Raw genomic sequence first — 22,021 nt, 5'->3', positions numbered from 1 at the left:
CATTAGCATTGTGACTGCTTTCCGACAGTCTACAAAGGAGACAATTTATCTATTTTGACATAACCTAGTGGTTCCCAAATTTTGCTGCACACTAGGATTAACTGCAGAATTTTAAAACAAAAAGAAACCTATGCACATTGCCAGGGATTTAGCTCAGTGGTTCCAGCAACTGCCTTACAAGTACAAGGTCCTGAGTTCAATCCCCGGTACCAAAAAAAAAAAAAAAAAGAAACCTATGCACAGACTACACACCATACCAATTAAGTATGTCTGGAGGTGGGGGTCAGGCATAAAGTTTTGTGGGTTTTTTTGGTGTCAGGGATCGAACTCAGGACCTTGGGCTTGTGAGGCAGGTGGTGGAACCACTGAGCTAAATCCCCGACCCCAGGCATAAAGATTTTTAAAGATTCCCAAGTTATTCCAAAATGCTGCAGGTTGAGAACCATGGACATAATCTTAGTTATTTGTCCCACTCATGAAGAAAACCACTTAGGGATAAATATGCTATGTAAACTGGACAGAGTATCTGTTCTTGGTAGTAAACTTTTAGTTTCCACAGGCTAACATTCAAAACAATGCTTTATTTTGTACACTTTGCTTCGCTACACAGATTAAAAAATGAGATTGGTGCCGGGGAATAGCTCAGTACAGAGCAGTGGCAGCAAACCCATGGTGCAAATGCCATGGTGGGCTGCTTCATTGAAAGCTCTAAAAGGTTCAACATCACTGGTATACAGCTTTGCCCAATACATGAGGCCCTGGGTCCAATCCTCAACACTGATCAAACACAAAATTGGGTGTGGCACATACCAGTAGTTGGGTGGCAGAGGAAGAACTGTGAGTTTGAGGGCAGACTGGACTACACAGCAATTCCCTGTCTCAAAAAAACAATGAGAAGGAAGAAAAGGGATGGAAGGGGAAGGAAGGGAGGAGAGAAAAGAAAGGGGAAGAAAGGGAGGCAAAGAATAGTCAGGCAGGTAGTTTGGGTTTTCCAGAAAAGGCAGCAAAGAGATGTTATAGGAAATTACACCGTGCTCATTTTGGTAGCACATACACTAAAATTGGAACGACACAGAGATGATTAGTATGGCCCCTGAGCGAGGAAATTATGTCATTTTTGTTACAAGACACAGTAAAATAGGCCAAGATCTTAGAATTCAGAGCTTGAATTCAAAAACTGCTGTCAGGTTTCAAAGAAAACAAAGCTTGCCATAGAAAACCATTTCCTAAAATGAAAATACAAAATGTAGATCACACCAAGTACTTGCAATCAACTTTTCTCATCACTCCGTTAAATCTACTTCAACAGCTTCTCACCAGACACCAAAGCTGTCAGCTTGGCGGGAATGCTGGTGGTCTCATACCTACTCTTTTCTGTAATATTTAGACAAAGGATCTTATCTTTATAGAAGTTGGGCTGTATGTTTTGACTAGCTCCCCAAAATGTTAAATTGAAAGACTGAAGACTGCTTTAATATGGTTAAATCCTACTGTAATCGCTAATCTTGGACTGAGAAATACCTAGGCTGTTAGTAAAACATTCTCCTGAGTCTCTGTGGGGATTTCCACAAAAGACTTGATCAGGAGGGCTCTAACTTCATCAGTGAATTAATCCACTGAAATAATCTGATCGTTTTAATGGTGACAAAAACGGGTGGCGCCTGGTTGAAGGGATTAGATAAGATAATGGGGCATGAATTTAGGGACGACCTATGTTCTCTGGCCTCTTCCTCTGCAACTTGTGGAAATTCACCCTGCTTCCTGCCTGCCACAAGCAGCTTTCCTTCACCCCACCCACCATAGTTTCTGCCAGTCCATGGGTTAAAATCAAAATCAATGGAGCCAGCCCAGCCCATCAGGACTGAAACCTCAAACGCGTGAGCAAAAACAAACCTCTCTCTTTAAAATTGTTCATACCAAGTACTTTGTCACAATGTAAAGCTAACATACCTAACCCATCTTGTTACATCCATTTACTGAGAATTCTAGTTCTCACTTGACATGCAACTTCTAAAGGCATGAACTGTATTACTTTAATGCATATCCTATGCAGACCTAATTCTTTGCATCATACATGTATGCTCAAGCCAATTATTTAAGATATCTTTGATAATATTTTTTTCTCAAGCCCAGGAGAATCAACTCATAACTTGTGTGTATTCCACAGGCCTTATTCATGCCTGGTTACAGTGGTTGATAAACTAAAGCGATTACCAAACAGCAGTCTCAGTACACTGTGGATACCTGCTCATGATTCTCCTTCAGATCTCTGAATACCCCCATTAATTTGGTTCTACTCCCCAAATACAAACTCTGCCCTCACTTCACTCCTTTGCCAACCACCCCTATAGCCTGATGACCTCGTTCAATTCCTATCCCACATTCCCACCTTGCTGACAATCTCCACCTGTTCCCATCCCTAGTCAATTTCACATTAAGAAAAAAATGTTTAGTGTGCCAGTTATGGGAGTCTACTCAAGAAATGGTGCAGAGCAACTGGCTATCCATTTGCCAAAGGATGAATTTGGATCATTAGAAATCACACTCACATTAAAAATTAACTCAGGATAGATCCAAAACCTAAATGAAAGATAAAACAAGCAATTAAAAAATTAGGTTGTATCAAAATGGAGCCATTTCAAAAACACATTGAAGATGGAGATGTAAGTGCAGCACTCCAGGGAGGCTGAGGCAGGAGGACTGCAAATTCAAGTTCAGCCTAGGCAACTTAGTAACATAGCAGGATATTGTCAAAAATTGTTAAAGGGCCAGGAACATAGCTCAGTGTGAAGGCCCTAGGTTCAATCCCCAGTACCACACCAAAACAAAACCACCAATAGCAAGTAATAAAGCACTGATACATGCTACAACATACAAAAGACTCAAAACATGTCAAGTGAAAGACAGTCTCAGAAGATCATCTGTAATTTTTTTTCTTAAGAGTAGGAAAAATTTCTTGAAAAAGTTTCTAAGACAGAAGGGGGACCTGAAAGTGGGTTGCCCACCCACCCCACTTTTCAAAGATGTTTTATACAGCAAAGCCATGTGGTGAGGTGGGTAGAAACTGGGACAAAACTACAAAAGACCCAATAGAAATTTACAAGGTGGGCATGAGGTGGGAACAAAACCATGGCCAACCAATATTATCAAGTACAGTCACCCAGGTAATATTGATTGGGCAACAAATGGGAAGACAAATCACATACAAGCAATTTCCCATTTAGAATACCAATCACTGCTATCTCTAGGGGTAGTACTTCATTTCCTTTTTATAATGGTGAATGCGCCTCAATTGTTCTCCATGTTGGCTCCTTGCTGTTGGCTCCTGGAGGGCTGGTGCCTTAAGGGAGGCCCTATCTGCCTAGAAGATATCTAATTAACTTACCTATCTGCAATATTCCCCCCCTCTGAAGAAGTACCCCTAACTGCTGTGAGGGAGCAAAGGGCAAAGACCGGTCTGGCTACTTCCAGCCGAAGATGGTCATTGTGATCAGGAGTTACTCTAGAGAGGGTCTATCTAAAGACCTTTGCTAGGTGCCAAGCAGTCACCTTGGTAGCCGTATAGCTTTGAGTCCAGAGGAGACAAAGCCAAAGAAACAGTTAAGAATACATGGGCCAAATTATAAGGTCAGCAGGATTGCTATGAATATAGCCAAGTGTTTCTACTGGGAGGAACTAGTAATAGCCTCCCCCAAAGAGGATAAGAAGGTCCAGGAGACTTTAGAATCCAACATAGAAGTCATTGTATAGTTTAGCAGTTATAAGCTGTATAACCTTTTTAATATGTCCAGAAGAGAAAATCTAGAGGCCAGAAATAGAATACTGGCTGCCAAAGGCTGAGATGTGTGGATAGGGTGAGAAATGACAGAATTTTTTTGTTGTTGTTTTATAATAAAGAAAATATTTAGGAATTAAGTCATAATGGTTTGCATACTTTGAGAATATTCTCAAAACTATGTAAATTGTACACAACATACCTTCTCTGGTTTAGAAGTTTAGGGACTACAACTCAAACAAAATCCTGAAATTTAGAACTACGATGCTTTTGAGAAAAAGTTTCAAGGGACAGAGCCTCAAAACTTTGGTCTACAGAATAAAGATCTGATATACCCTTGCTGCGTTTTAAGGTAACAATAATAAAATATACCACACACAAAAGTACATTTTAGTACTTTTGCAAAGAGGAATATACATCAGTTTGCAGCCATTTTCATTCCATGTGTCATTTTAACACTGTACACTCTACTCCTGAGACAGCACTATCATCACCCACAGCAAGAAGGCATCAACGCACCTTTTCCAAAGATAGCTTAAGGGTGTGGAATAAAAACTATAACAACCCACAGTCCATATTATTATTTTATTGAATTTGTTAATGTTACAGAGTTCTTGCACTGCCAAACCATGCCTGAGAATCCAAAGAAAGAAATGGTACAATGGACTGCCTCATCCACCCATCATACAGTATATTAAAACTTGATTCATGTGCATTTTTATAATTTCACAATCTTAAAAAATTATAACAAGAGCTGGAATTTAAATCTGCTGTAGGTCTTCAGATTTCCAGTACAGTGTGCCATTAAATAAAACCTCTATTAATCTTACTCCACCTGTCAATATAACCCCCAACAAAATTTTTTGGGACAATCCATACTTTTCAAGGAAAATATGTGACTCAAGGTCCAAGAGATTACTTGTTTTTGGTTCCCAAATGAAGTCTTCAGCTTAACCAAGAATCTCTTATTTTTCACTTAATCATCCAAGCTCCTCTCCCTGGCTCAGCTACTCACCCAATACACCAGAAGGCAGGCATACCTGCCACTTCAACTAATGTCAACATTACTGCCCACAGTGGCCAGCAGGGGCTCTCAGGAGGCACTGCGTGTGACCCTCCTAGGAGTCTGATTCCTGCACCAGTATGTTACAACTGAAATCCTGTAAGAAAATGCCCCCAACACCAGGACAGTTTTACTTACCCACTTGCTTTACTCTTGTCAGTAGCATGTCTGCAACTACTGCATTTGGCGAAGGGATTATAGAGAAACCCAGACTCTGCATCAAGTGGTCACTGCCACTATGAAATACTTCTACTGAACCAAACATACCAGACTAGGGAAAAACTGCTAGACTATCTCCTTAGATGGAAAAAATGTCAATAATCGGGAGAAGCTTCCTCAAGTCCCTTGTAAGAACTACTATATACTACTGGATAGTCTGTAATCTGCAGTTATTAAAAGCAGAAGCGCTACATCTGTGTCTTTAGCCTGCCTTTCCAAATGAACACTATGAAGACACCAAGGGTTGGTAACAGAGCTAGTTGGGACAATCACTGCATCTACAGAATGGCCAATACCTTAAAAATCTGGACACAAGTAATGGAATTCTCAAAGATCACACAAGATCCATGAAACTGAAATAGGTGCTAGGTGAGGTTTAGCTTGTGGGGCTTTGATCTGTAGGACATGTCAGTGAATCCCTTAGCCTCGTGATGGCAAACCTTTTAGAGCTTTCAATGATAAACAGCCTGCTGTGGTGCACATGCCATAGGTTCACCACCACTGCCTTAGCCTGAGCAGAAACCATACTCTTTCCACAGCAGTTTACTATACAATTTAGTCATGATTAGAGGAGGCTACAGCAGCACCTGAAGTAGAGCCTCCAGCATCCACTGCCCTTTACATCAAAGGCTATTTGGTTCCACTCTAGGGATTGGCAAATTCATGAGACATCACAATTCGAATGCATATTTCAGGTTAACCAAGCGATATGCTCTGTCAAAGAACTTATTCCAAGTCAAAGCAAAAAAGGCCTTAATGTGGAACACAGAGAAAGCACTATCCAAATTTTAAAAAACTACTAAAGGAAACTAGTTATTCCCCCAGCCCACCCCCTTTCCCACTTGGTGGACCCAAGTTTGGGAGAATTTAATTTGTAGTTACCTCAGACTATAACTAAAAATTGAAATTATAAATCACAGCCCTACTCAGATGATCTGAACACATCAGTTCTTTTGAAAGTGGTATGTTCCAAAAGTCTAATATAGCCACAGCTAACTACAGAGTACTCCTTAGGGTAGGGCACAGGACAGGTTAATTAAGGTCACTTAAATCTTCATCTTTTACAGCAGATCAGAACCCAAATGGCTGACTTTCTGCAGGATTTCTGATAGGAATCCAGTAGAGCTGGTTTCAAGGTTCACATCGACACTTTTAATAGCTGTAACGCTCTTATCCAGAAGTTGTGATCCACATGAAGTCCCCAAAGAGTGCAGCAAATCTGAGGTAGTCAACCCTTACAAAGGCTCAGTATCTGAACATAAAAAGATTTTCCAAATGACCACTGACTGCAGGTTTTGTTTTTGTATTTGCAGAGTGATTATGAAAAAAGTGTTGAATCTAGTTCACACACGTAACAATGAAGATTCCCCTAAATCCAATATACATAAAGAGCAGTTGTGACACTTTGAACTTCCATAGTGCAATAGGCAGGTCACTTGCATGGTCTGCATCGGTTGCTGTAGATCCAACAGAGATCAGATGATGAATGGCTGTTCATGGTGGTTAGCTGTGGTCTAGTTACCTTACAGGGGCTGGCAAAGACCACTCCTTAATTGTACTGTGTGTGGCTGCATTTCTGGTTTTCAAGCACAGCATACTGGTTGTCTAGCTGAAGTTTAAGGGCCTGGTTTTTGGACACCTCATCCCTACCTCTATTTTTGTGTCTTACTACTTCAAAGCTCTTCTCCATTTCTTTATCCCTAAGGGAAAAGAAATGTAATCAGTAAATATTTCTTCACTAGAGTTTTTGGAAAATGCTCTTCCTTTAGTTAAAAAAAAAAAAAAAAAAAGCCACCCCTTAGAAGAATCTTTGGGAGAGACAGGAAGGGAGAAATGGTACATAAAATCAGTATTAAACCATTGTAAGGCTTCAATTGAACAGAAGACACATAATACTGTAATGCAGCTCTATGGTCTCATTTTCTACTAAAGAGTATTTACTGGAAACTTATTTTGGGACCAACTTGAAGACAATTGGAAAGAAGCTGTGTAATGACTTCCTAAGACTCAGTTTTACTTTTAGCAATTAGTTGATAATGTTTCTTTATGCATAAAGGTAACGATTTTCTCATTCAAGTAAAGTTCTCATGACAATGACTTCTCCTCATTTCTGCTTTGTGGGAGTGGGTCAGGTCAGATCAGGTAAAGAAAGATGAGCGTGGTCAGTCATTGGCCTCTCAGAGGTCCCTTATATATTTTGTACCACAGAGTAGAGGAGCCAGTCCAAGTGGAGGTTTAATTTCAAGCCAGCTGTGCTCTCAAAGAGGCAGAGGCAGAAAGGCTGGGATTTACTTTAAAAGCCACCCCAAAAAAATTTCCATCTGATGTCATTTATATTTCTTCCCATTTTATTTACTTTTAAAAATTCATGTCCCTAAGTAAGATGTAGATGTACCACATGTGGTCATTTAACTCCAGGTAGCATTCATTTTAAGTACCTGCTGAAATAAGATTATTTTAATATTAGATTGATAAATGCCAACATTTTCACCTATTCATTCATGTTTACTGGGAATATAACGAAACACTGCTTCTACATTTCCAAGTTCTATACTATAAAAAACATAAACTAGTAATAATGTACTTATAAAGATTTCTAGCTGTGCAATTTGCCATCACCACAAAACATAAGGACTTAAGAGAGATTGATAGCAGATAGTGTCTTTAGTGCTCTCTTCCCCTTGCTGCCCCCCACCCTTCCCTCTTGGGTACCTAAGATCCAGCCTGGTTCAGGTGCCTGCCAGCAGATAAGGAGTAATCTCCCTCAAGTGGGTCTGCATACCCCCACACCACCTCCTGGACAAGGGCTGGAAAGTCCCAAACAAAAGGCAATAATCAGTACTTACTTTCGGCTTTCTACATGCTTGGCAGTGGACTGCAAGGATGGAAACTGTGTATCACTGTATATTTCTGGTGGTCCTTGTGGCATTTTCCGTGTTGTGGTTAGCCTGGCCCCAGGAGGCCGATACACACCACTAGTCATTGCCGGTTCTGGGGTTTCTGTAACTAACATTTTACAACAGTTTAGAGAAACCATTCAAATGTTCTGTGTTTAAATAAACCATTCTTGCCCCCCCAGATCATTTAATAATTATGAAAACAAGCAATCCCTGATTCAGGAAGGGTCTCTGGGTGAGACAACAGAAGAAAAAGTAGTTTGAGGAAATGTTTTCAACACTCTTTAAGGTATTGTTTTAACCGTTCTTCCACGTACAATTTGAATTTTCTTTGTAAATAAGTTCTAAGGCATTGCTATTGGAAGTGGGAAAGGCATCTGCTGTTGGCCTGGGAGGTAGCCCTCATTAGGAACTACCTTTCAAAATACATCTATTTTTGCCCTCAGTTTCCCTATGAGTAAACATGAACAATCATTTCTTTACCTGATGACAAGCTAAATGAGATGTCTTATGTAAACAAAATTCCTGTGTAGTTTAAAATTATAAATGAAAAGTAAAAACAAGCAATTAGATAACCTTATCTCATTCTCTTCCACATCAATGGATTAAGGCTCTCAACCTTGTTTTCTTAGAAAACGCAGGTAAAACAGAAAGAAGAAAAAATTCAGCCGTTGAGTAGCCCATGTTCTACTATCCTAACAGTTTGGGGACAAAATTTCCCAACTTTTCCTATCTCCCCTACCTCGTAATACATAGATAGACACGTACATGATTTCCACTTATCAAAAACTTTATTTTGGTTGGTGGTGTAGCTCAGTGATTAAGAGTACTTGCCTAGTATGTGTGAGGCCCTGGGTTGAATCCCACAAATACATTAAATATTTTTAGCCAACAAAAATTGTGTAATATTTTTACACAACAAAAGTACGTCTAACCTCCAAATTTCTTCCATTTAAGATCCTGAAAGTTTCTCCAGAGCTCCCAACCACACCATGGGCATGCATTTAGTTGAATGCAGAGCACATGTACAACTGTGTATTAGTGAGCTGTCTTCTGAGACAGAAACAGTAACATTACCAATTACTGGAGCAGGAGGCGCTTGTACCGGAGCTGTTTTGTTCCAAGGACCTGAAGATTTTTCTATACCTCCACCACCTCCACCTTCTTCCCAGTTATCTCCTGGATCTTCTCTTTTTTCATTATCATCTTCTTCCTTTTCACTATTGGAAAAGCAAACAAATGAAGAATCACCAGGAAAACTATCAGGCCAGATCCTCAGTTGTATCAACATTTATCTCTGTGACTCTTGGAGAAATCATTTAGCAAACTCTTCAAAGCCTAAATGCCTCATATGTTTAAAAAAGAAGGTAGGGAGCAGGAGAAACAAATTTACTTAATACACTGGGACTCCCATTTGACTTCATGAGAAAAAGGAATTTCACTACTTTAAAGAAAAAAGCCTAGAAAATTACATTTTGCAAGCCACTTCAAACACTCAAGAAAACTGAGAAATGTTTAACATACTGGTATGGCTGTATGACAAACTATATGATTATTTGTAGCAGCCCCAGGTAAGTGCCAGATCCCAGCTCAACGAACTACAGAATAGGTCGAATGAAATGCAGAGAAACGGGTGACTTGAAGAGTTAAATGCACAATTCCAAGATTGCTCTAGGACCAACGTGTTCAAACTGGCATTTATGGTTAGATATATTTTTAGTGAACAAATGAAGGGTTTTCAAAAGATGTAATTTTATTTATAATCCTTCAGCATGTTATAAATGCTCTCAAAATGAGAATTCTCACGCTAACAAGAGGAAAGTAAACCTATGTCCAAAGTTCACATCAGTCAGTGCTCCAGATCTCATTAGTTCCAGTCTCTGCTCCTGACAGAACTAACCCTTAAAACAAACATGCATTTGGGCCGGGGATTTAGCTCAGTGGTTTCGCTGCCTGCTGTGCAAGCACAAGGACCCAAGTTAGATCCCCAGTACAAAAAAAACCAAACACGCATTTGTCATCTATTTAAAAAAGAAAATGTAAGAGCCTGGTCTTTAGCTTACCAATTATAAATACAAAAGAAACACTCTTTGGAAATACACCATCCTAAGACTATCCATCTTTGTTTGGACACAGGGTCTTGCTGTGCTGCCTGGGCTAGCCCTGAACTCCTAGGCCTTAGTTAGCCTCCTGCTGCCTTAGCCTCCTAAGTGCTGGAACTACATGTGCTCAGGCCAGCATGACCAGCTATAAAATTTTTAAAGTCAATTTTAATTTCTTTACTCTTTTTGTGCATATGTGGAACTGGGGGTCAAACCAGGGACTTGAACATGCTCTACCCCTGAGCTAATCCCCAGCCCTATTTATTTTTGAATTAGAACCTACAATTTCTCCAAGGTATCTTTTGATTATTTTTCCTTTTACTGGGCTACTTATTTTATGTAAATCTGATCATTCTAAATGATCAAGTATACACACATCTCTCTACTGCTGGCTCAAAGGGCAGGGATATTTAGCAAATACTGTTACTGTTCATCAAGCTTCCTTTCTGAAACTGATCCTGCTGATACACTTGGCAGTGATTCCTAACCTTTCCTGGAATTACTGTTTGTGACAGTGGTGACTTGTTGTAGATCCTTAACTTCTTAACCTCCTCCACCACTTTTCCCCCTCCCAATGTTCTATCCCTTACACATGTTCTCCTAATACCTGGTCTACCATCACGGCCATTAACAACAAATGACCCACTCCTTAACTTCCCATGTGACCTTGGGAATCATGACAGCCTCCCCTGGCTTCTGTATCTAAGTGTGCTTTCCTTTCACTGTTATTAGAATAAGGTATGTTCTGGCTGTAAGACAAATTTCTTTGTTAGCATGATGTGCTCTTTTAAAGCCTAAGAAAATTTCAAAGATAATGGTAGTAACGTGTGAAGCCCTACCAACCAGACTTCAGCATTTAGAGGCCTGAGGTTCCAATTATGAAGGTGGGGAAGGGCATTATCTTCAATCTGCATTTATTTTAACACTATTCTCTGAGAGGAAAAAAAGATAAAGAATATGGCCAAACCATCCTTAAGTTTTCCTTTTAGTGTATTAACACATAATAGAATTCTGTGTAACTATTTATAATGATGTCAGGCCTGTACTGATATGGAAATAACATTCATAACATAAACCAGCAAATTACTAAAACATGAGCATAGCATAAATGCAAAAACATTTAGATCAGTTTTAGGGGTTGGGATGTAGCTTAGGACAGAGTAAATACCCACTATATGCAAGGCCCTAGGTTTAATCCGTAATACTACAAATAAACTACTTTTAAAAAATGTTTTAAGGAGTATCTTTGGGTGCTACAATGCAGTTATGAGGTAATCCTGAAGCCAAACTGCTTGGTTCAAATCTAGGCTCTGACATTTAGTGGCGAGGAGATACTGAGGATGGCAGTTAACTTGTTTTTTTTAATCTAAAATGAGGAATACAGCCACATTATGAAGATAAAATGACTTAATAAGATATATAGCACCTAGAACAGTGCCTAGCACATAGTAAACACCACTAGTAGATGCCTTCGTATACATTTTTTTTTTTTGGTACCAGGGATTGAACTCAGGTCCTTGCGCTTGTGGGGCAGGCGGCAGAACCACTGAGCTAAATCCCCAGCTCAGCCTTCGTATACATTTTTATACAAGTAGCACATACACCAAAAGAAAAAGGTAGTTTCCAATTCAAAACAAAATGTGAGAACGTTATTATTTTTTTTTAATTGCAGCTGGGGATTTAGCTCAGTGGTTCCACCACCTGCTCTGCAAGCCCAAGGACCCGAGTTTGATCCCAGTACCAAAACAAAAAAAGAATGCATCCCATCCTAAATGATCTTTCAAAGTCCATAACATTAAGGAAATAATATCCATTAGGGCCGGGGATTTAGCTCAGTGTCTCTGGCGCCTGCCTCGAAAGCACAAGGTCGAGTTCAAATCCCTGGTACCAAAAAAAAAAATTTGTATTAGTACATATTTGGCAGTACATGCACTTTATAATCATTCTGGGGAGTTGGTACATGTACATAATTCAGCTTGTTTCTTGAAAACATGTTTTTAAAATGGAATCTTTGCCGGGTGCACACCAGTAATTCCAGCACTCGGGAGGCTGTGGCAGCAACATCACTTCAAGTTCAAGGCCAGCCTGCACTAAAAGCCAAGACCCTGTCTCAAAAAAGCAAAAAATAAATAAAATGCAATTTTTGCAAAAGCCCTGGGTTCATTTCCCAGTACTGCGAAATAAGTGAATAAAATGTTTTTGCTTTGGGTTTTTTGGGGAGGAGTGTTACTGTTTGTGTTTAGATGGCCCCCACCCCCAAAGCCTCATGTAGATGAGGTGGGACTTTTTTTCAGAGGAAGTTGAATCTGGAATGTGTGATGTTGAGGTTAAAGTCGTGTGATTACTAAACCACTACATGTGAGTGATTAGTTTGGCACCACCCTAATCCTGGTAGTCTGAATAAAATGGGCAGCAAAGTGCTGCTAAAATCTCTTATTGCCTTTGGTACCATGTGGGTGCCATGTTTTTCCTCTTCGAGGCCTGTTTGCCATCCCTGTCTTAGAGCCAGCTGACTATGGGCTGAAACCTGTATGAACAGTAAGGCAAGTAAACTCTTCCCCTGCAACTTTGGGTGTCAGGTATTTTACCTCAGCAAGAAAAAAGTAACACAGGAAGGATACTGGTGATACAGGCTGGGCTCACATGCACAATTTTTCAGCCACAGGCTCCCAGACTACAGGGATTAAAGGTGTGCACAATCACATCCAATTTAAAAATGATTTTTTCTTTGAGGCAGGGTCTTGCTATATAATCTAGGCGGGCCTTGGACTCCTGGAAATCTTCCTGCCTCAGCCTCCCAAGTGCTGGGATTACAGATTACAGGCACATGCTCCCCCCCACCCCCACTCAGCTAAAAATGGATTTTAAAAGATGGATACTAGATAGTAAGACCCTGTTTTCTAAGGCAAGTTATTAAATGGGATGGATGCCCAAGTAAGGACATGAGGGTTATAATTTATCCAGAAGTTGTTAACAATGTCATCCAAAATTCAGAATTAAGCCAAAAACAGTTTAACAAACAACAACAACAACAACAACAACAACACCCCACCACTTCTGCAGCCATGCCAATGTAGCTATACTGTAATGGTATTTGTTTGGTTCAAGGGTCAAAGCATGAATACTACTCACCTAGCTAACAAATGACTAGTAATAATGTCCCAACAACCCAATCCATGTCAGAGAAAGCAATGAAAATCCCCATGGACCTCCATGGCACTTACATACTCTTGTACGTACCCCAAGCTGAAGCATCACAGTTTTCAGTTGCGCTTTCATCAACGCACCACATCACAACTGTACACACACACATACACACACACAAAAATTCTAAAACAAGCCAGGTATGATTGTGCACACCTGTATCCCAGCTATTCAGGATGCTGAGGCTGGAGGATCACAAGTTCAAGACAAGCTGGGCAACTTAGTGACATCCTGTCTTTAAAAAGGATGGAGATAAATAACTCAGTGGTAGAGCACTTGCCTTGAATGTTTTAGAGACCTTGGGGTTCAATCCCTAATATCGCAAAAACAAAAACAAAAATCTCAAACATATTTCCCTCAAATTACTTTTAGTATTTGGTGACTAATATACCTAGACTCCAAAATTATTAGTCTGCAAAATAAAATCTTCAAATTAAATGCAAAAACCTTTAATGCTGATTATCCCTAGGCAGAAGTGATTATGGAAAATTCTTATAGATTTCTTTACACTTTTATATTTTTTCAAATGTCCTAAAAACAAGTACAATTCAATCCCCACCACTGCAAAACAACAAAATGGTATTTTTGTTATTCAAAAAAATTTTAAAGAAAAATCCCATTTTGGTTTGATACATACCATCTCAAGTAAAAGCTATTTCCTTTGCTGGATACTGTATCTATCACCACCCTGCCCTCAGAGACAAAGGAAGAGATGAATAAAATCATGAAAAGTTAAAAATATTTCTAGACTATAAACTATTAGTAAAGAATAAGTGTGATATGCCTGGCATGGTGGTGAATACCTGTAATACCAGCACTCTGGAAGCCAGAGGCAGGAAGACTGAAAGTTTGACCCCAGCCTGGGCAATACAATGACTTAAGACGACCCTGTCTCAAAATAAAAAAGGGCTTGGGATAGAGCTCAGTTTAATCTTTGGTACAAGAAGGAAAAATAAAGAGGGTATGATCTATTTAATTATAGGGCCTGATGTAGCTAACAAAAGGCACATGCAGACAACTTACTATTTTGGGTTATGATTCTGAAGTATTACCTAAATTAAATATTGAAAATTGTCTTAAGAGCCTTCATCTCAGATGAAGGAACTAAGGCCCACATTGTTTCACTCTGCCTCTTAGCACATTTTATTCTCTTCACAGCTCTAAGGCATAACACAGAAATTTTCTCTATATGATAGGAAAAATTCATTTCCCTTATTAAGGTTAATCAGTATACTTATGAAGGACAGAACAAAGCCAGACACAGTAACAGAAGCCCTTAATCCTGACTGCTTAGGAGGCTAAAGTACAAAGATCCTAAATGTGAGGCCAGCTTGGACAAGGCAGCAAGACCTTGTTTCCAAAAAAAGAACATTTTATCTCTTCCTCTCAACAGACAGGAGGCTTTTGCATCCTAATTATAATTCCCCTTCCCTAACACTAGGGGGAGGCAACTGAAACAAAAAGAACTCCAAAAGTTTGTCCCTTCGGTACCAACTACTGTTACACAGTAAAATTGGAGATAAAAATCCCTTATCTGTACTTGGCCTCCTGTACTGAAATATCACATTTCATCCCAAGCTCTCCCCATCCCTCCTGGATACACTCAGTGTCTCTCCTCTGTCTTCCCTCTAACCCCAGCGCACTTCTTTGAAATTACCTATTGTCTTACAATCCCAGCACTGAGGAAAGCTGAGGCAGGAGGATGGAAAGTTTGAGCCTGGCCTAACTTAGCAAGACCTTGTCTCAAAATAAAAAGGGCTGAGGATGTAGCTCAGTGTGAAGGTTCTAGATTCAATCCTCAATACAACAAACAAAACAAAATTGCTACAACATGTCCAACTTGTACTCAGAAGTAGTTTTTTCTCTTGAGCAGCTCTACTCAACACATTTAAAGATCTAAACTAAAGAAGGGTCCAAGAACTCGCTGGGCTCCATTTGTAAAACATCTCTATTTTCTATTTATCTTTTATTTTGTATTTTAAGTTTCTCATGTAAGAGAAACCATGAGATACAGTGCTGCCATGAACACGGGTATACATGTATGCCAGCAATATGATGACCAACTCTTTTGGGAAGATGTGAGGATGGGGGAATAAAAGAACTGAAGAAAGAAAAAAATGAAAGTGGAACTTTTACAAATGGGAAGGGGATGAAGAGTTAAAAGAAGGAGTGGACCAAAAAAAGAAAAAAGATATACATACATACCAACCCCCCCTCAAAAAAGATGTACATATATATATACACCAACTCACCACAGTAAATGAAATCATTATGTGTATAAAACATGTACTAATGAGAAATGGGGGGGGGTTAGTAATATTAGCGATATTGAAAAAACAAATCACTGGGCTGCAAGAACGAAATCCTTTATTGAAACATGACACATGTACAATGTTTTGTAACATCAAAAACTAAATGAAATCTTTCAAGTCCATTTAGATAGAGGAGGACTCTAGGTTCTATAATTAACCAATAATTTAAGCTCAAGTGTCAGGCCCTTTATCACCCTCAACTGCTTCCCTTTCAAGAATTTGTCTCTAATGACCTGACCTTTGTAAGATCTATTTTTTTTTTTGGTACCGAGGATCGAACTCAGGTCCTTGCGCTTGTGAGGCAGGCGGCGGAATCACCGAGCTAAATCCCTGGCCCAAGAGTTATTAATTTTATATTCTCGGGAGCTGGGTATGGAGGTAAACGTCAATAATCCTAATACTCATGAGGCTGAGACAGGAGGACTGCAGCAAGTTCAAGGCCAGCCTGAGCTACATTGTTTGTATGCTAGCCTGAACAACACAGCAAGAGCCTATTTCAAAAAACAAATATTCTTGGTACCTAAATTTTTAGATGACTGCTAAATGTGAGACGGAACCTTAGTACAGTATGTCTGTTCCCTTTAAAATATATACTTACCTTATTAAAGCTGAACTTGTGCCAAGCAAGAACTTTAAGACTGCATAGAGTATTTGTAGCTCACTCTCACTTGGTAAAAAGACAAAGAAAATATGCCAAGCATTGATGGGTCTGACCAAAAACTATACTAGTACTTATTTTTTATTATTCTTGCAAGTTTTCTTATTTCTAATTTTCCAAAACAAAAAGTTGTAAGAAAACTCAAGACTACAGCATAAAAACCTCATTTTAAGTCAACTTTCAAAGGTTCTTTTCCCTTTGTCCTTTACTAAGACAGTAAAGCAGTATCTCTCACAGACAAAATATTATTGTATAAAGAGCCACTGTCCCATCAATATCAGGAAAAAGTCAATTTCTTCCCTTCTAAACAATTCTGCCCGAAACAGGAGAGCAGTCCATTCAAGAGCTCTAGCAACATATGTGCACCCATGTTCATAGCAGCACAATTCGTGATAGCTAAAACTTGGAAACAACCCAACTGCCCATCAACTGGAGACTGGATAAAGAAAATGTGGGTTGTTTTTTTTTTTTTAATAAAATGAAGTATTACTCAGCCATAAAGAACGAGAAACTAGACATTTATAGTTAAATGGATGCACACTGACCCGATACTCTTAAGTGAAATAAATAGGACACGTGCAAATACCGAATAGTTTCTCTGGGGTGAGAAACTGAAAGTGTAAATAAGGACTAAAAGGTATAATAGATAATGTGAAATAGGAAGAAAAGGGGCAAAGGGGAAGGGGAAGTGGGAGGGGTAGGGGAAAGGAAAGAAGGGAATGGAATATGAGAAAAAGAAAAAATGGAAACAAAGTCTTTGTAGATAGGGAGGGGTGGAGGGGTTGAAGGGAGGGCAGGCGAATGGGGAAAAACTAAGATCCAAGATGGATTATGTAAAGGTTCAAACTTCCAAAGATGAAAGTCATTATACTGTATACCTAAAATGTACCAATATAATAAAAAAAAAAAAGGTAAGATCTCTAGCAACATTTAACACTCCAAGGAAGATATTTTTTGCTTGGTTATCCTAATGCCATGGTTTTTTTTGACGGCACTGGGGACTGAATCCAGGGCCACAGGCATACTATGCAAGTGTTATACCACTGAGCTACACCTCTAGGCCTTTTCTATTTTAAGACAGTGTCTCACTAAGTTGCTCAGGCTAGCCTCAAATTTGTGATCCTCCTGCCTCAACTTCCCAAATAGCTTGGATTACAGGCACGTGCCAACCAGGCCCAGTGATTATCATAATGCTATCTCACTGAACATGTCATTTTCTTCTATATCCTCAGAGGATTAACTTTAGTTATGATAACCTTATATAACCCTTTAGTACTCCTCCCCCAAATCCTTGTATTACAAATAAAATAACTCATGGTTAAATAGCAGAAATTTCCAAGAGTTAAATCATCCTAATTACCTACTGAATAGAGAAGATGATGAATAGTAACCTAGTACCTTCTATATGCCGGACATTTAAAAAATATCCTGTTCAAAGAATCCTAATAGGGGCCAGGGATTTAGCTCAGTGGTTTCGCCACCTGCTGAGCAAGTGCAAGGACCTGAGACCTGAGTTTAATTCCTGGTACCAAAAAAAAAAAAAGAATCCTAATAATTGACTGATTTGTTTTGTAGATAAGAACATTCCAAAGTAAAAGTATTGGCCCATGGTACCACAAGCACTAAGCAGCAGAGGTTAAAATGCAAATCCAAGTTTGTCTTTCCCAAAGGCCATGTTTTTGCCATGTAACTCCATCTCATTTATGTGAGCAATCTACCTAGGAACCTATTCCCACTCTACTTAGAGTTTCATCGTCAGAAATTTTTCTGGCAGGGTGGTGGTGTTGGTGGAAATAGAACCAAGTCTCATGCATTCTAAAAGCAAGTGCTCTACTGAGCCACACTCCCAATCCTACTGTCAAAAAATTTAATACAAAGTTTACAGAAATACTAATGTAAGGTGAAAATTTTAGTAATTATTAAACTTCATATGATTTCCCTCCCTCAAGGCTTTCCTGGAAGCTAGATTCCCCCTTATTAAATGATTTAAGACAGGGCTGAGGATTTAGCTCAGCGGCACAAACAGCACCTGGCCTGCAAGCACAAGGTCCTGAGTTCGATGCCTGGTACCAAAAAAAAAAAAAATTTAAGACAATGAGAATACAGGCCCCAGATGCCATAGTTTCTGACAAAAACAGCCTTCTGAAAAAAGAATGTTTAGCAATGTTAGCAGGTTAGTAAAAGACCTCTAACATGGCCATTCAGCAGCAATGACTAGAGGCTCATAATGAAAAAACACATACATAAGCTGGTCTATGAAAGCCTGGCAAGGTGGTAGACACCTGTAATTCCAGTACTAAGGGAGGCCGAGGCAAGGAGGATCAAGGAGTCCTACCTAGGCAACTTACCAAAACCCTGTCTCAAAAAAAATAATAAAAGGGCTGGAGATGTAGCTCAGTAGGAAGGCTCTGCTTTTAATCCCCAGTACAAGACAAACAAAAAATAAAAGCTGGTATACTTCAGGTCAACAAGAACTTAAAACATTCATACTAGCTGAGATTTACTTACTCCTCTAATGAAAATATTATTTAAGAAATATTTCACCTTCAAGAGCAGCCAAAAGAATCCAAGGCTAGACTGGTCTTTAGCACTCTCTCTTTACTAGTAGTTTGTAACACTACACTGTCTCTTTAACAAAAATCTAAAGTCAGCCCCGGGGATGTAGCTCAGTGATAAGTGTCTGCCTAGCTTCAGTGAAGCCCTGAGTTTGATCCCTAGCACTGCCAAAAGGAAAAAAAGAAAGAGTAGTCCATAGCTAAAAGACTAGGGCCAGGGATGTTGCTCAGTGGCATCACAACTGTCTGGCAAGCCCAAGGTTCTGAATTCTATCCCCGCTACCAGGAAAAAAAAAAAAAGCTAAAAGACTAAAATAACTCTGAATATGGATATGAGATTTATAATCACTGACAGAAAAAGCTAAATTCAGTAAAAATATTCTCTACAACCTTTTCCCTTCAGAAAGCACTACTCTGTTCAATAAGTTCAACAGGGTCAAAAAAAAACCTGTCAGGGGCTGGGGATTTAGCTCAGTGGTTCTGCTGCCTGCCTCGAAGGCGCAAGGACCCGAGTTCGATCCCCAGTTACCAAAAAAACAAACAAACAAAAAAACCCTGTCATTCAAGTCAGAAAAAGAAAGGCAGACCAAGAAGACCCTAAAGGAGCCACATACACAAGTGGTTCAACAACCCTGAAGGACAGGAACCTCACAACTCACTCTTCCTTTTTTACAAGTCAAACATCAGGAAAAAGAAAACAGGAACAGGAAACCTTCTAAACTGTACCTCTTCAAAAACGTCCAAAACATGAAGGAAGCCAATGAGTGGCTGGGAATCAAACTCCAGTGTAATCACCTCTACTCAAATACTACAGTCACCTGAAGAGCGGAGAAGTTAAACACAATGACGCACACCTATAATACTACCTACTCTAGAGCCTGAGGCAGAAGGATCACCAAGTTCAAGGCTAGGCTGGGCAACCGTGGGAGACCTTGTCTCAAAAAAATAAAATATAGTTCAGTGGGAATTTCCAGCACAGCAAACAAAATCTTAAAAACTAGTGGAGAAGACATACTTCCTAAAAGTTTCCCACTACCACCAATAAGGTGGTTTTTCCTTTAGCCAAAAACTCACAAAATGATGCCAAAACACCTAAGGACTTTAATGCTCAGCCTTGGTAATTAGTAAGCAAATATTAAAAATGTTAGCCCTGGTTTTTCCACAAAAGTTAAGGCCATAAATACTACCATCTAAAGAGATCAAAAGACAATTTGCAATTAGGGAAATAGGTGCCAGCTGGTAACTGGCACTGCCTACATACTGGAACCAGCTAATTAAGATCACTTTAACTCTGAGGTAAAAATCAATTTTAATCTTAAAGGCAATGGAATCATATAACCAGTTTTTTCCTACTGTTCAAACCTTGAAAACGTAACATTTATTTAACATGTATCTGACTACCATGGATTTGATAATGTCTTTAATTTTAAATTCAACCAACCAATTTTTAAAAATTACTGTGCTTCCTTGAACTTTAAAAACAGCACATTCATGGTCGTGGGTGTAGCTCTGACATAGAATATCTGACTAGCAGGACCAAGGCCATAGGTTCAATCACCAGTATTGGATGGAAGCTTAGACTATGTAATTCCACTCTATAAAGTTGTAGAAAAAATTATGGTGTTAGGATAGTGCTTATCCTTGATGGCAATGACTGGCAGGGTTAAGCTGGTTTCACTGTGTGCATGTGAAATCTACTATTCAATTACAAAGATATGCATTAACTTGCTTACTGGATAAAGGCAAAAGGAAAAGCTGGAATCTGAAGAACATCCACATTATTTTTGAAACAAAAAAGCGAAACTAACTTCAACAACCAATGTTAAAAGTAAAACATTTGGCTGGGCCTGGTGGCACACGCCTGCAATCCCAGTACTTGGGAGGCTGAGGCAGGAGGATTTCAAATTCCAGGCCAGCCTGGGCCATACAAGGAGACCTTGTCTCAAAAACAAATTTTTTTTTTGAAAGACAAAATCAGGTGCCTTGAATAAAAAGCCCTAATGAGAACTGGAAGTAGGCAAGGTATCACAGGATTTTTAGAGCTGGCAACGAATGCAATGAGCATGAAGAACTACTTTCACAGAGAGACATAATCCACTGGAGTCTTATTAAACTCCTACAGTACAAAGCTACTTCGATGCTGCTTTGAGGCTTAAAAAAAACCAAACTCGTGTCCAATGCATGCTGTACATAAGGTTATCTAAGCCCATTTTTACTCCATACCTTATTTGCATGGCCTGCACTCTGAGTCCACTGTAATCAACCTCTTTTTGCTCAAATTCTTTCCACTCATCTTCATCCTGTGAAAGAAATACCTTATCAATCAAAGCTATCTGCAAACGTGCAACTAAGCAGCCATCAGACTATGAAAAAAGGATCAAAGTGGCTGGATCCCAAAGGAATACGGACTCATTTTCTGGTCCAAGTCCTCCCTCGCGCGATCCGTCTAAAATCTATTATCGTTACTGCGGCCGTGTGCCTACAGGCGAGCTGTTACTTTAAGTCAACTAGGAAAAGCCAAGTAAAGAAACCAATAGTAACTTCGTGCCTACATTTCTAGCTCAATGTTGCCTTGACTTCTTTAGCGGGCTTCGGGATCAAGTCGTCCCAACATAGGTGCCCCAAATGTGACTTACCACGCTAAAAAACAAATTCAGCTCGTACTAGGTACTCAAGTCCGACACCAATTACTCAGAGCAGACGTCACTCACGAACGGAGTGAGTGGCGCGGCGGCCCAAACCGAGAGGCCGCAGGGGTCCGGTTCCGGCTAGCCGGCCCGACGTGGGCTGCCGCGTCACGTGCCGCCCGAAGCAGCCGGCGCCTTCCCAGGAAGGCAAGCGGGGGCGGGCACACGCGGCCGAGCGCGCGCCCTACGCCCGCTGCCGGCCCCTCACCTTCGTCACGGCCTTCGTGGCGGCCCCGGGGCCCACGGTCCCCGTGCCCGCGGCCCCGCCGTCGCCCGGCCTGGTGCCCGCGGCCCCGCCGTCGCCCGGCCTAGTCCCCGTGCCAGTGCCGTCGCCCGGCCTGGCCCCCGCCGCTCCGCCCGCGGCGTTGGCGGCGCGGCTGCTCCGCTCCTTCTTCTTCTTCTTGTCCCTCTTGGCGAAGAAGTTGTCCAGGCTCCGCTCCTCCGTCTCGGCCATGGCCACGGCCTCCTGGGCCCAGATGGGTGGGGCCCGCGGCGGGCACGGCCCGCGGGTCTCGGAGGTCCGGGTTGAGGCCGCTTCTGCGCTCACGC

The 22,021-nt window shown here is 40.4% G+C and overlaps 1 protein-coding gene and 1 non-coding gene across 8 annotated transcripts; one reads left to right on the top strand and one right to left on the bottom strand.

Moving 5' to 3' along the window:
- The first annotated feature begins 1,031 nt into the window (after positions 1 to 1,031).
- Positions 1,032 to 1,139, top strand: LOC147825240 (U6 spliceosomal RNA). Its single transcript, XR_015441204.1, has one exon. It is a non-coding gene; the product is annotated as a U6 spliceosomal RNA (small nuclear RNA).
- A 3,207-nt stretch (positions 1,140 to 4,346) lies between these two features.
- Cdv3 (CDV3 homolog) lies at positions 4,347 to 21,926 on the bottom strand. 7 transcript variants are annotated; one of them, XM_004834246.4, is made up of 5 exons: positions 21,681 to 21,926; positions 21,009 to 21,085; positions 9,032 to 9,174; positions 7,904 to 8,063; positions 4,347 to 7,498 (listed from the first exon to the last, which is right to left on the bottom strand). In XM_004834246.4, exons 1-5 carry the CDS (start codon positions 21,924 to 21,926, stop codon positions 7,483 to 7,485), a joined length of 642 nt encoding a protein of 213 aa, XP_004834303.1. In that variant the 3' UTR covers positions 4,347 to 7,482. The 7 variants fall into 7 exon arrangements, with proteins under 7 accessions (XP_004834303.1, XP_021100036.1, XP_004834300.2 ...); XM_021244377.2 differs by having other exon boundaries at positions 4,347 to 7,495; XM_004834243.3 differs by having other exon boundaries at positions 4,347 to 6,757.
- Between the last annotated feature and the right edge of the window lie 95 nt (positions 21,927 to 22,021).

Source organism: Heterocephalus glaber, unplaced genomic scaffold, assembly GCF_053883595.1.
Source record: "Heterocephalus glaber isolate CG9 unplaced genomic scaffold, H.glaber_assembly_v1.0 deba00001504, whole genome shotgun sequence".
Classification (NCBI taxonomy): domain Eukaryota; kingdom Metazoa; phylum Chordata; class Mammalia; order Rodentia; family Bathyergidae; genus Heterocephalus; species Heterocephalus glaber.
The sequence above is the reverse complement of the archived record's forward strand: the minus strand, read 5'-3'. Positions and strand labels throughout refer to the sequence as shown.